Source organism: Hyperolius riggenbachi, chromosome 2 (assembly GCF_040937935.1).
Source record: "Hyperolius riggenbachi isolate aHypRig1 chromosome 2, aHypRig1.pri, whole genome shotgun sequence".
Lineage (NCBI taxonomy): Eukaryota > Metazoa > Chordata > Amphibia > Anura > Hyperoliidae > Hyperolius > Hyperolius riggenbachi.
In genome coordinates this window covers 544,174,995-544,188,298 of record NC_090647.1, presented here as the reverse complement: position 1 = coordinate 544,188,298, position 13,304 = coordinate 544,174,995, and the positions used below count along the sequence as shown (strand labels likewise).

The window sequence follows — 13,304 nt, the reverse complement described above, 5'->3', positions numbered from 1 at the left end:
TCCACGGGATCGGTGGTTTCGCAAAACTTCCTTAGAGGATACTGGCATGGGATTATCCAAACTATTATTCAAAGTTAATTTAGAACAATAAAGAACTTCATTCAAGGTTGTGCTTTTTATATCTTCGTAGAAATGGGTATGGGGGTACATACTGTGCAATATCGGACATGTACGTTTACAGTTGCTGCGAAGTAACTTTTCCCCTCTGATGCGCTCCTGTTTTTACAGGGTACACAACACCCCAGTGTGAATCTAGCCATATCCTAAACTGCAGTCAACATACATCAGGCATGCCCAACACCCGGTGGTTAAACTTTGCTAGTTCGGCCCACTTGCATTCTCAAGAATGGTGATATGGCCCTTAGCCTAAAAAGTTTGGACACCCCTGACTTACATAAACAGACTGCAAACAGACAAAAAAAAAATATATAGTAAAACAAATAAAGAATGCATCCATAAAAAAATAAAGACTCCGTGTTTAAGGCTTCTTGCACACAGGGACGTTACAGGCGCACGTTAGTGCAGCCTGTAACGCTCCCCCAACGCACAGCAATGTAACACAAGTGGGCTGTTCACACTGCCCACGTTGCGTTACATTGTAACGCAGCAAAGTGCTGCATGCTGTACGTTACAGGCGGCTAAGCCGCGTTAGACTGCTTGCACATGCTCAGTCATGTTGGGGAGGAGCGGAGAGCGGCCAGGCACATGGCTAATTAATATTCACTGCACTCAGTGACGTGCAGTGTTTACTTCCTGGAGCGGCCGCTCTGTGCGGCGATTGGCCGAGCGGGACCACGTGATGCCGCATGCGTCCAAGAGTACGCATCACGGACGCCAGAGTGAGCTGCACAACGCGGCTCACTCCGACGTCCACATGGAAGAGCACCAGGCGCAACGTTATGTGCCCTATAACCAGGGATGTGGAGTCGGTACAAAAATCTTCCGACTCCGGGTACCCAAAATTGCTCAGACTCCGACTCCTTAGTCTAATACTTAACAGGGCTGTGGATTTTGTAAAAAAAAATCATGCGACTCCGACTCCTCAGTTTCTGACACCACGACTCCGACTCCAACTCCGGGTGCCCAAAATTGCCCCGACTCCGACTCCACAGCCCTGCCTATAACGTCCCCTAAATGCAACGTCCTCGTGTGTCACTAGCCTAAAGCCATTGGGCAAACTAGCATTTCTCCACATTTCATTGGTATGTACCCCTTCTGAAAGCCTGTGCTTACCAGGTAACATGGTAAAGAATATCTCGCGTACCCCACGACAAAGACATATTTAAACATAGTACATGGTAATCCGTTCTAAAAATTTCCAATTCATAGCTTTTAACTGGCTTAACCTGAACTCAGAACCACTTCTCTGCACTAAAAGAAAAGCAACAGCATAATAACCTTCAAAGAAAAACATTTTTTTTTTTGTTACAGCAGATAGAAATCCTGCAATAAATCTGCAGTGTCTACTTCCTGCTTTCATGGAAGCAGACATATAGTTAACATCCTTCGCTGTAAAATGAACTTATCTGTCATAGGCAGTCAGCTGACACAGCTGAGGGATCAAATTACAACTTGTGATTAGACACAGATGAGGGGGAATTAGACCGGCTAAACTCTCTAAATACATACAGGGTGCATTTCTCAATGTATTCCTTCTGTCCTGTGCAAGAGTTCAGGTCCATTTTAAGTACTAACTTGGTGTGGTTGTTTATAGATTTGTCATTTTCAAAAACTCTAAAATTTGTTCAGCTTGGTCGTCTTATCAAGCTCCAGTACCCCCTGGAACCATAAGAAATGCCCCTTGGCAGTTTTCCACTTTGTACATAGGGCATCAATTTTATGCTAAAATGTATGATCTATATAGGTGATCATCATTTCTAGAGAAGCTGACATTGCAACTGCAGATTGGGGGCTGATCACCACCTTTATAAATAAGACTCCTCTATGTCTAGAAGCTGAAGCACTTCATGAAAAATATACATATTAAAAACAAAGATAACAATGTGGGGGAAGACAGGACAGAAGCAATAAGTAACCAGAGAGAAGGAAGCACAGGAGGCCGGTGGTAAAACCAGGAGGCCGGCGGTAAAACCAGGAGGCTGGCAGAAAGCTGGAGGCTGGGCACACACTGGAGGGATGCAGCACTGGAGGCTGGGCACACACTGGAGCAGGGGTCTCAAACGTAATTTACCTGGGGGCCGCAGGAGGAAAAGTCAGGATGAGGCTGGGACGCATAAGGGATTTCACAATCGCAGCGCATCGCCGCCTCTGCCCGCCCCTCTCACTCTTCCTTCACAGAGAGGGGCGGGGAGAGGCGGCGATATGCGAGGCGATTGACGTCAGGAGGGGCAGAGCTGAAGCTGAAAGCTCTGCCCCTTCCAGGAAATGCCGGTGGATTGCCCCCCGGGCAATTTGGGGGCTCTGCAGCCCTCGTTTAGCGGCGGGGATGTGGCGGATTACTTGGGAGCACTGAAGCAAACTATAAGGAAGCTTTTGCCAGCGAGGGCCACAAAATATTGTATCGAGGGCCGCAAATGGCCCGCGGGCCGCGAGTTTGAGACCCCTGCACTAGAGGGATGCAGAACAGGAGGCTGCAGGCTGGGTACACACTGGAGGGATGCAGCACTGGAGGCTGGGTACACACTGGAGGGATGCAGCACTGGAGGCTGGGCACACACTGGAGGGATGCAGCACAGGAGGCTGAGCACACACTGAAGGGATGCAGCACAGGAGGCTGGGCACGCACTGGTGGGATGCAGCACAGGAGGCTGCAGGCTGGGCACGCACTGGTGGGATGCAGCACTGCAGGCTGGGCACACACTGAAGGGATGCAGCACAGGAGGCTTCAGGCTGAGCACACACTGAAGGGATGCAGCACAGGAGGCTTCAGGCTGAGCACACGCTGGAGGGATGCAGCACAGGAGGCTGCAGGCTGAGCACACACTGGAGGGATGCAGCACAGGAGGCTGGGCACACACTGGAGGGATGCAGCAAAGGAGGCTGGGCACACACTGGAGGGATGCAGCACAGGAGGCTGGGCACACACTGGAGGGATGCAGCACAGGAGGCTGCAGGCTGGGCACATACTTGAGGGATGCAGCACAGGAGGCTGCAGGCTGGGTACACACTGCAGGGATGCAGCACAGGAGGCTGCAGGCTGGGTACACACTGCAGGGATGCAGCACAGGAGGCTGCAGGCTGGGTACACACTGCAGGGATGCAGCACAGGAGGCTGCAGGCTGGGCACACACTGGAGGGATGCAGCACAGGAGATTGCAACACAGGAGGCTGCAGGCTGGGCACACACTGCAGGGATGCAGCACAGGAGGCTGCAGGCTGGGTACACACTGCTGGGATGCAGCACAGGAGGCTGCAGGCTGGGCATACACTGGAGGGATGCAGCACAGGAGATTGCAACACAGGAGGATGCAGGCTGGGCACACACTGCAGGGATGCAGCACAGGAGGCTGCAGGCTGGGCACACACTGCAGGGATGCAGCAAAGGAGGCTGGGCACACACTGGAGGGATGCAGCACAGGAGGCTGCAGGCTGGGCACACACTGCAGGGATGCAGCACAGGAGATTGCAACACAGGAGGATGCAGGCTGGGCACACACTGCAGGGATGCAGCACAGGAGGCTGCAGGCTGGGCACACACTGGAGGGATGCAGCACAGGAGGCTGCTGGGCACACACTGGAGGGATGCAGCACAGAAGGCTGCAGGCTGGGAACACACTGGAGGGATGCAGCACAGGAGGCTGCTGGGCACACACTGGAGGGATGCAGCACAGGAGGCTGCTGGGCACACACTGGAGGGATGCAGCACAGGAGGCTGCAGGATGGGCACACACTATATAGGCAGCACAGGGGGCTGCTGGGCACACACTGGAGGGATGCAGCACAGAAGGCTTCAGGCTGAGCACACACTGGAGGGATGCAGCACAGGAGGCTGCAGGCTGAGCACACGCTGGAGGGATGCAGCACAGGAGGCTGGGCACACACTGGAGGGATGCAGCACAGGAGGCTGCAGGCTGGGCACACACTGCAGGGATGCAGCACAGGAGGCTGCAGGCTGGGTACACACTGCAGGGATGCAGCACAGGAGGCTGCAGGCTGGGCACACACTGGAGGGATGCAGCACAGGAGATTGCAACACAGGAGGCTGCAGGCTGGGCACACACTGGAAGGATGCAGCACAGGAGGCTGGGCACACACTGCAGGGATGCAGCACAGGAGGCTGCAGGCTGGGCACACTGGAGGGATGCAGCACAGGAGGATGCAGGCTGGGCACACACTGCAGGGATGAAGCACAGGAGGCTGCAGGCTGGGCACACACTGGAGGGATGCAGCACAGGAGGCTGCAGGCTGGGCACACACTGGAGGGATGCAGCACAGGAGATTGCAACACAGGTGGATGCAGGCTGGGCACACACTGGAGGGATGCAGCACAGGAGGCTGGGCACACACTGCAGGAATGCAGCACAGGAGGCTGGGCATACACTGCAGGGATGCAGCAAAGGAGATTGCAACACAAGAGGCTGCAGCCTGGGCACACACTGGAGGGATGCAGCACAGGAGATTGCAACACAGGAGGCTGCAGGCTGGGTACACACTGTAGAGGCAGCACAGGTGGCTGCAGGCTGGGCACACACTGGAGGGATGCAGCACAGGAGGCTGCTGGGCACACACTGGAGGGATGCAGCACAGGTGGCTGCAGGCTGGGCACACACTGGAGGGATGCAGCACAGGTGGCTGCAGGATGGGCACACACTATAGAGGCAGCACAGGAGGCTGCAGGACACAAAGGAGGAGGAAGCAGCTGCAGGCTGGGTACACACTGTAGAGGCAGCACAGGAGGCTGCAGGCTGGGCACACACTGGAGGGATGCAGCACAGGAGGCTGCAGGATGGGCACACACTATAGAGGCAGCACAGGAGGCTGCAGGACACACAGGAGGAGGAAGCAGCTGCAGGCTGGGTACACACTGTAGAGGCAGCACAGGAGGCTGCAGGACACACAGGAGGAGGAAGCAGCTGCAGGCTGGGTACACACTGTAGAGGCAGCACAGGTGGCTGCAGGCTGAGCACACACACACTGTAAGAGGAAGCAGTGGCTGGGCACACACTGGAGAGATGCAGGACACACAGGAGGAGGAAGCAGAAGCTGCAGAGGCAGCACAGCAGGCTGGGCACACACTATAGAGGCAGTACAGGAGGCTGCAGGCTGGACACACACACTGACAGGCAGCAGCAGGAGGGCGGTACGTACGCAGCACATGGTTGGAGTTCACCAGACACAAGCCGCTCATCCCCGCGCTGACATACCGCCGCCCGCGCTCCTCTCTCACTCCACGCCCTGCTGGACTGACGCGTCATGACGTCACCGCAGCGTGCTCCTGGGACGTGACAGCGGCGAGTGGTCCAGGTTGAGGAGGATGTTGGTCCTGTGCTGTCCTCTGCCTGCGGGGTGACTCAGCACACAGCTCTCCTTCTACTCAGCGCTGCTGCCCCCCTGTGGCCAAGATAAGCAATGCATGCTGTGCATGCATACAGCAGACAGGCAGTGATGGGATGGATAAGTTATAGGTCACATCCGAGCTCAATTAAAAGAATAAAAAATCCACTTACCTGGGGTCTCCTCCAGGCCCTGCCAGTCATCCTGTACCCTCACTGCAGCTCCGGCCACCGCTGGTGGACCAGGATCGCCTCCGACACAGGATGTCCACTGCGCCTGCAGTAAGTTCTGCCCCTGGGCAATACAGTCCGGATAACGTCAGCATGACCAGTGAGCCACATGCTGAAGCGCACGGAAAGCCGACCTGGTAAGGTCGGCATCTCCACCGGAGGGGACCAGGGGTTGCGGCCAGTGGCATAGCTAAGAAGCTGTGGGCCCTGGTGCAAGTTTAGCATTGGAGCCCCCCAAGCAGTCTATACATAACAATTGATACGGCGCACCAAAATCAATCAAAGACAACCGCAGTGTCTGTGGTGCAAGAACGGGATGGTAAACTATGTGTTAATGATCACTACTATTCAAATCAACCATAGAAGTGAATATTATCAGCACAGGACCAATAAAGAGCTAATACTGTGTTTCAGGGGTGGGCCCTTCGGGGCCCCTCTAGCCCAAGGGCCCCGATGCGGTGGCTACCTCTGCACCCCCTATTGATACGCCACTGGTTGCGGCGATGGCACAGGACCGTTGCAGGGGGCTGGAGGAAGCCCCAGGTAAGTGGGTTTTTTTATTTTTAAATTGCTCGGACATTCCCTTTAAAGCATTTCTGAGAGAGGTCACCCAGGGCTAGAGGTGCGTACACACATGCGACTATAGTCGTTTGAAACGATCGTTCCCCGATCGTTTCAAACGACGATCGTTTAAAAAAAAAAGCAACCAACGATCATTAAGTCTAACGACGGACGAGCTAGATCGTTAAAAACGAACGATCTAGCTTGGCGGATTTTTACCAAAGACAATCGTTTGCAAAAGTAGTACATCGTTGGAAACGGTCGTTCGTACTAGGCTTGACATGCGCATTTCGCTATTTCTCCATGAAACTTCTCATTTTTATGCGCAAGCGCAATAGTTGCTTTATGTGATGTAACGTTCGTTCTAACGATCAGATCATTACACACATTTAAAAACTAACTTTACTTAGGTCGTTCTTTCATCAATTAAAAGTTCGTTCGTCGTTCTCAACGAACGATCGTTGTCGCATGTGTTTACGTAGCATTAGACTGAGCTGCCTTGTGTACATGGGCATTTGTTAACCACTTCACAACTGAGGGGTTTTACCCCTTGAGCACCAGAGCAATTTTCTCCTTTCAGCGCTCCTTCCATTTATTCGTCTATAATTACTTATCGCAATGAAATGAACTATATCTTGTTTTTTTCGCCACCAATTAGGCTTTCTTTAGGTGGGACATTATGCCAAGAATTATTTTATTTTAAATGTGTTTTAATGGGAAAATTGGAAAAAATGTGGGGGAAAAAATTATTATTTTTCTGTTTTTGGCCATTATACTAGTTTTAAATAATGCATGCTACTGTAATTAAAATCCATGACATTTATATGCCCATTTGGCCCGCTTATTACACCGTTTAAATTATGTCCCTATCACAATGTTTGGCGCCAATATTTTATTTGGAAATAAAGGTGCATTTTTTTTAGTTTTGCGTCCATCCCTAATTACAAGCCCATCTATATATATAAAATCGGATGTATGTGTGTGTGTGTGTGTGTGTGTATGTGTGTGTGTGTGTGTGTATGTGCCGCGATCACGCAAAAACGGCTTGACCGATTTGAACAAAACTTGGTATGCAGATCCCTTACTACCTGGGATGATACGTTCTGGGGGTCTCGCGTCCCCCCTGCACACCTGGGCGGAGCTACAAACAGCAAATCAGATTCCACCCATTCATGTCAATGGAAAAAATGTAAAAGGCTGCCATTCTCACAGTAATCAAGCCAGAGTCCCCACACTTGGCACAGTTGGTCACTTGGTGACCGAGGTTACAATTCCAGGAAAAGTGGGCGGAGCATAAAACAGCCAATCCAATTTCAGCCATTCTTTTTAAATGGGAAAATCTCAACTGCAGCCATTCTTACACTCGCAGGGTTTTCAAACTTGGCACACTTGGTCACTGGGTGACTGGGATTAATATTCAGGAAAGTGGGTGGAGCCTACAACAGCCAATCAAAATTCACCTATTGATTTTCAAGGGGAATATTTAAACTGCTGCTATTCTTACACTTTTTAATGGCAGAGACTTCAAACTTGCTACAGTCGGTCATTGGGTGACTGGGGTCCAAATTCACTAAAGGGGCGGGGCCACATACAGCCAATCAGATTTCCTTGGTGGATAAATTGCTTCCATTTACACAAATTTGATGTCAGGAACCTGACAGCTCACAAACATGGTCATTGAGTGACTGTGTGTCAAGGTTACAAAAAAGTGGGCGGAGCCAAAACAGCTTTTACAGGGAAAATATAAACTGCAGCCATTCTTACACCGTTAATGGCAGGGTTCTCAAACTTTGCACAGTTGGTCATTGGGTGACAGATTAAGATTTTGGAAGGTGGGTGGAGCCTACAACAGCCAATAAAAATTCACCTTTTGATTTTCAAAGGGAATATTTCATCTGCTACCATTCTTTTATACTGGTAATAGCAGATGCCTCAAACCTGGTACAGTTGGTCACTGGGTGACTAGGGTCCAAATTCAGGAAGGGGGCAGAGCCACAAACAGCCAGATTTGTTTATTTTTCAATGGGTATATAGAAAGTATTGATACCAAGGACCCCAAAGCTGATAAACTTGATAATTGAGTGACTGTATGTCAAGGTTAGAAAAAGTGGGCAGTGCCAACAACTTTATTTTTTACATTGCAGGGTTCCCAAACTTTACACAATTGGCCACTGTGTGACTGGGATGAATATTCAGAAATGTGGGTGGAGCCTACAACAGCCAATCAAAATGTACCTATTGATTTTCAAGGGGAATATTCACATTGCTACCATTCTTACACTGTTAGTGGCATAGGCCTCAAACCTGATACAGTCAGTCATTGGGTGACTGGGGTCCAAATTCATTAAAGGGGTGGAGCCACAAACAGCCAATCAGATTTGTTAGATTGATTTCAGCCATTCTGCTATTGGCAGGATTCTCAAACGTGACACAGTTGGCCACTGGGTGACTGGGACTAATATTCAGAAAAGTGGGTGGAGCCTACAGCAGCCATTTAAAATTCACCTTTTGATTTTCAAGGGGAATATTTACATTGCTGCCATTCATGCACTCTTAATAGCAGAGGCCTAACATCTGCTACAGTCAGTCACTGGGAGACTGGGGTTTAAATTCTGAAGGGAGCGGGCCAAAAACAGCCAATCAGATTTGTTTAATTTCAATGGTAAAATGCAACTTATTGATGCCAAAGACCCCAAAGCTCATAAACTTGGTCATTAAGTGACTGTATGTCAAGGTTAGAAATAGTGGGCGGAGCCAAAAACAACTAACTTTTTACATGGGGAAATGTAAACTGCAGCTTTTCTTACACTGTTAATGGCAGGGTTCTCAAACTTCACACAGTTGGTCACTGGGTGACTAGGATTAATATTTGGAAATGTAGGTGGAGCCTACAACAGCCAATCAAAATTCACCTATCGATTTTCAAGGGGAATATTGAAACTGCGGCCATTCTCACACTGTTAATAGCAGAGGCCTCAAACCTGCTACAGTCGGTCGTTAAGTGTTTGGGGTTCGAATTCAGTAAAGGGGCGGAGCCAAAAACAGCCAGATTTCTTTGCTGGATAAACTGCTTCATTAGCACAATTTTGATGCCAGGAACCCAAAAGCTCACAAACTTGGTCATTGAGTAGTGACTGTGTGTCAAGGTTACAAAAAGTGGGTGGAGTTAAAAACAGATTTTTCTGGGAAATTGTAAACTGCAGCCCTTCTTCACTGTTAATGGCAGGGTTCTCAAACTTAGCATAGCTGGTTACTGGGTGACTGGGATTAATATTCAGAAAAGTGGGTGGAGCCTAAACATGCCAATCAAAAATCACATGTCACTTTTCAAGGAGAATATTAAAATTGCTGCCATTCTTGCACTGTTAATGGCACAAGCCTCAAACCTGGCACAGTTGGTCATTGGGTCACTGGGGTTCAAATTCAGAAAAGGGGACAGAGCCACAAACAGTGAATCAGATTTGTTTCATTTCATGGGAAAATACAAATTATTGATGCCAAGGACCCCAAAACTCACAAACTTGGGCATTGAGTAGTGACTTTGTGTCCAGGTTACAAAAAGTGGGCGGAGCCAAAAACAATTTTCACTGGGAAAGTGTAAACTGCAGCCTTTCTTACACTGTTTATTTCAGGGTTCCCAAACTTTGCCCAGATGGTCACTGAGTGACTGAGATTAATATTCAGGGAAGTGGGTGGAGCCTATAATAGCCAATCAAAATTCACCTGTTGATTTTCAAGTGTAATATTTAAATTGCTACCATTTTTACACTGTTAATAGCAGATGCCTCAAACCTGCTACAGTTGGTCATTGGGTGACTGGGGTTCAAATGCTGGAGAGGGGCGGAGCCACAAACAGCCTATCTGATTTGTTTAATTTCTATGGGAATATACAAATTATTGATGCCAAGGACACCAAAGCTCACAAACTTGGTCATTGAGTGTTTGTGTGTTAGGGTTAGAAAGTGGGCGGAGCCAACACCAGTCAAATACATACCCGGGCAACGCCGGGTCATCAGTGGGTGGAGACAAATACAAATTTCACTGGGAAAATGTAAACTGCAGCCATTCTTACACTGTTAAGCGCAGGGTTTTTAAACTTTGCACTGTTGGTCATTGGGTGACTGGGATTAATATTCAGAAAAGTGGGTGGAGCCTACAAAAGTGAATCAAACTTCACCTGTTGCTTTTCAAGGGGAATATTTAATTGCTACCATTCTTGAACTGTTAATGGCACAGGCCTCAAACCTGGTACAGTTGGTTATTGGGTGACTGGGGTTCAAATTCAGAAAAGGGGGTGGAGCCACACACAGCCAATCAGATTTGTTTCATTTCAATGCTGATTATTGATACCAAAGACCGCAAAGCTCACAAACTTGGTCATTGAGTGTTTGTGTGTTACGGTTAGAAAACGTAGGCGGAGCCAACACCAGCCAAATACATACCCGGGCAACGCCGGGCAATCAGCTAGTAGTTTATAAAGTAACTATAAAGTAACAGTGTTATACCCTCTTGACATAAATATTTAAAGAGTTCAGTCCCTAAGGTAACTATTTATGTATTTTTTATGGTAATTTTTTTCTTTTTATTACAAAAAAAAAAAAAAAAATTGGGGAGTGTGGGAGCTAATGAGTTAATTTATAATGTAAAAGAATGTATTTGTATATTAAAAATGTTTTGACTGTAGTTCTACTTTTTGGCCACAAGATGGCCACAGTCATTTTTTGTACATGCGTCCTGTAAGCGTCGGAAGTACGCTTACAGGAAGTTCAGGGAGGCTGGAAAACTGTTTTTTTTTCCACAATGATTGCGCTGCTTCTCATAGAAGCAGCGGATCATTGCTGGGGGCTGAGATCAACGAACGGGAACAGTTTTTGCCGTTCATTGATCTCCGGGCGAGCGGGCGTCGGAATGCATGAGCACGGGAGCGCGCACACGAGCGAGCGGGAAGCACGGACAGCGGCGGTAGCGGTGGGGGTGTGTGTATCTACGCTCCTGATGGGGAAAGGTTGTTCAAAGGGGCGTAGATACACGGACCTTTGGTGGTAAAGTGGTTAAAACACTCATAAGTCTGTATATAGCCTATATGTATTATCCACCCCTCCCCCTAGCTCTTTTACCATACGCTAAGCGAGGACTGGAGGACGTGGATGATTGACAGACTCAGGGCCATTTTCCACTGGGAAGTGCGATCGCAACCATGCTGCGCTGTGATCTCGCAACCTACTATTTCCACTACCCGCAATAGCCAGTAGGAACAGAGCACAATCGCACAGCCCGATGATTGCAATTCAGTATAAAACAACACGCACTAGTGGGAAACAGAGCCGGGACAAGGTCCTCCAGCACCCAAGGCTGAGATAGCAAATTGCGCCCCTCCATCCCTCCCACCCCAGCCGTCACACACTGATTGCTATTGGACTAAGAGGGCCACAGGGCCCACAACCTCCCCAACACCTTAATCTCTAGTTATCTGGCTTGCAGCCACTGCTATGTATCCCCTTTTCTTATTTCTTTCTGCTTCAAACACAATTAGGAATGACAGCTGAATGAATTCTGCGCCCCCTCCTACACTGCGCCCTGAGGCTGAAGCCTCTCCAGCCTATGCCTCGGCCCGGCCCTGGTGGGAAATGAGCACCACGATTTACATGTTATCATTGCGATCGGAAAAACAGCTGGGATTCGCTTTCTGAAGCGGATTGTAGCTAGTGCAAAAGGGCCCTTAGGGCTCGTTTCCACTAATAACGCAGAGCCGCCCGGCTCTGCATTGCATGTCATATGCGGGGCGGAGCTTCCAATCCCATTCATTACACTGAATGGGATCGTGGGCTGAAACGCCCCGAAATGCAGCAAATCATGTGCGGCGATTCAGCGGTGATTCGCCATGCATATATGGAAACAGCAGACAGTGCAGTCCCTGCGATCGCGTTTCCACAAGTGCGCAATATGGAAACCAGCCCTTGGGGGCGGAGGTGCGATGGGGTCTCTACCTCCTTGCACCAGTGTACCTGGGGGTTGAAGGGGGGGGGGGGGGAGTAGATTCAGTGCAATAAAAACAAGGAACACCAAGAGCCCCAATAGTGTAATATGTACTGGTAAATGGTTACTAGATAGAGTAAATATTAATACTCACAAACCAGGGTTACCATTAGGCAACCACTGTAAAGGCAGGTGGGGAGATTTTCCTGACCCCACTCAGGAATAAGAAGTCGCTCTCTGTAGATGAGTAAAAGGGGGTTCAACCCTCCACCCAGGGGGGACTCAATATTATGCAGGAGAACAGAGACGCCAAAAGGATAAAAGGAAGCTAAATGAGCTTAAAAACCAAATTCTTGGTAAATAGAGGAGGTAGTGGTGGACTTACCTCCTCCAAGCAGACACACAACGACTGTAGTAAAGACAGTCAATATATTTTATTTATGAACTCCAAATATGCAACGCGTTTCGCAGGTTTGATCCCGCTTCATCAGGCAATAACAACGGAGCAATAGCATATGTGGTCAGTAGAAGAGCCAATAGCATATGTGGTCCGTAGACAGAGGTGCCTGGCTCTTCTACTGACAACATATGCTATTGCTCCGTTGTTATTGCCTGATGAAGCGGGATCAAACCTGCGAAACGCGTTGCATATTTGGAGTTCATAAATAAAATATATTGACTGTCTTTACTACAGTCATTGTGTGTCTACTTGGAGGAGGTAAGTCCTACCTCCTCTATTTACCAAGAATTTGGTTTTTAAGCTCATTTAGCTTCCTTTTATCCTTTTGGCGCCTCTGTTCTCCTGTATAAGATTCACTGCAATGCCAGGTTTTGGTTTTGCCTGTAATGTTTTTCTGCTACATCAGCATGATGCGCAGCAGAATCCTTTATTTTCCTACTGCCCTACGTCACTGCATCACGCGCATGCACAGTGTATTTTTAGATACAGTTCACACTAAATTCTTTAAATTGTAGGCCTTACACACCCCAAATTTTGAGATTATGGAGGGGACCCCCTGAGCTGCCTCTGTGCACATTTGCAGTCCCTATATATGGACTGGAGCACAGCCATGATCAGTTTCT

At 49.0% G+C, this 13,304-nt stretch overlaps 1 protein-coding gene across 6 annotated transcripts in view; it reads right to left on the bottom strand.

The window, feature by feature from the left end:
- AP1S2 (adaptor related protein complex 1 subunit sigma 2) overlaps positions 1-5,431 on the bottom strand; it is a 172,404-nt gene extending 166,973 nt beyond the window's left edge. For 2 of the 6 annotated variants that reach the window (XR_011026562.1, XM_068270778.1), the window contains exon 1: positions 5,325-5,426. Coding sequence is in view for 5 of the 6 variants with exons in the window: in XM_068270778.1 (XP_068126879.1) it covers positions 5,325-5,375 (51 nt within the window). In the remaining variant the exon portion in view is untranslated. Of the gene's footprint in view, positions 1-5,268 lie in introns of all 6 variants that reach the window. The other 4 variants (XM_068270777.1, XM_068270779.1, XM_068270773.1 and 1 more) reach the window with 3 other exon arrangements.
- Positions 5,432-13,304: the final 7,873 nt, after the last annotated feature.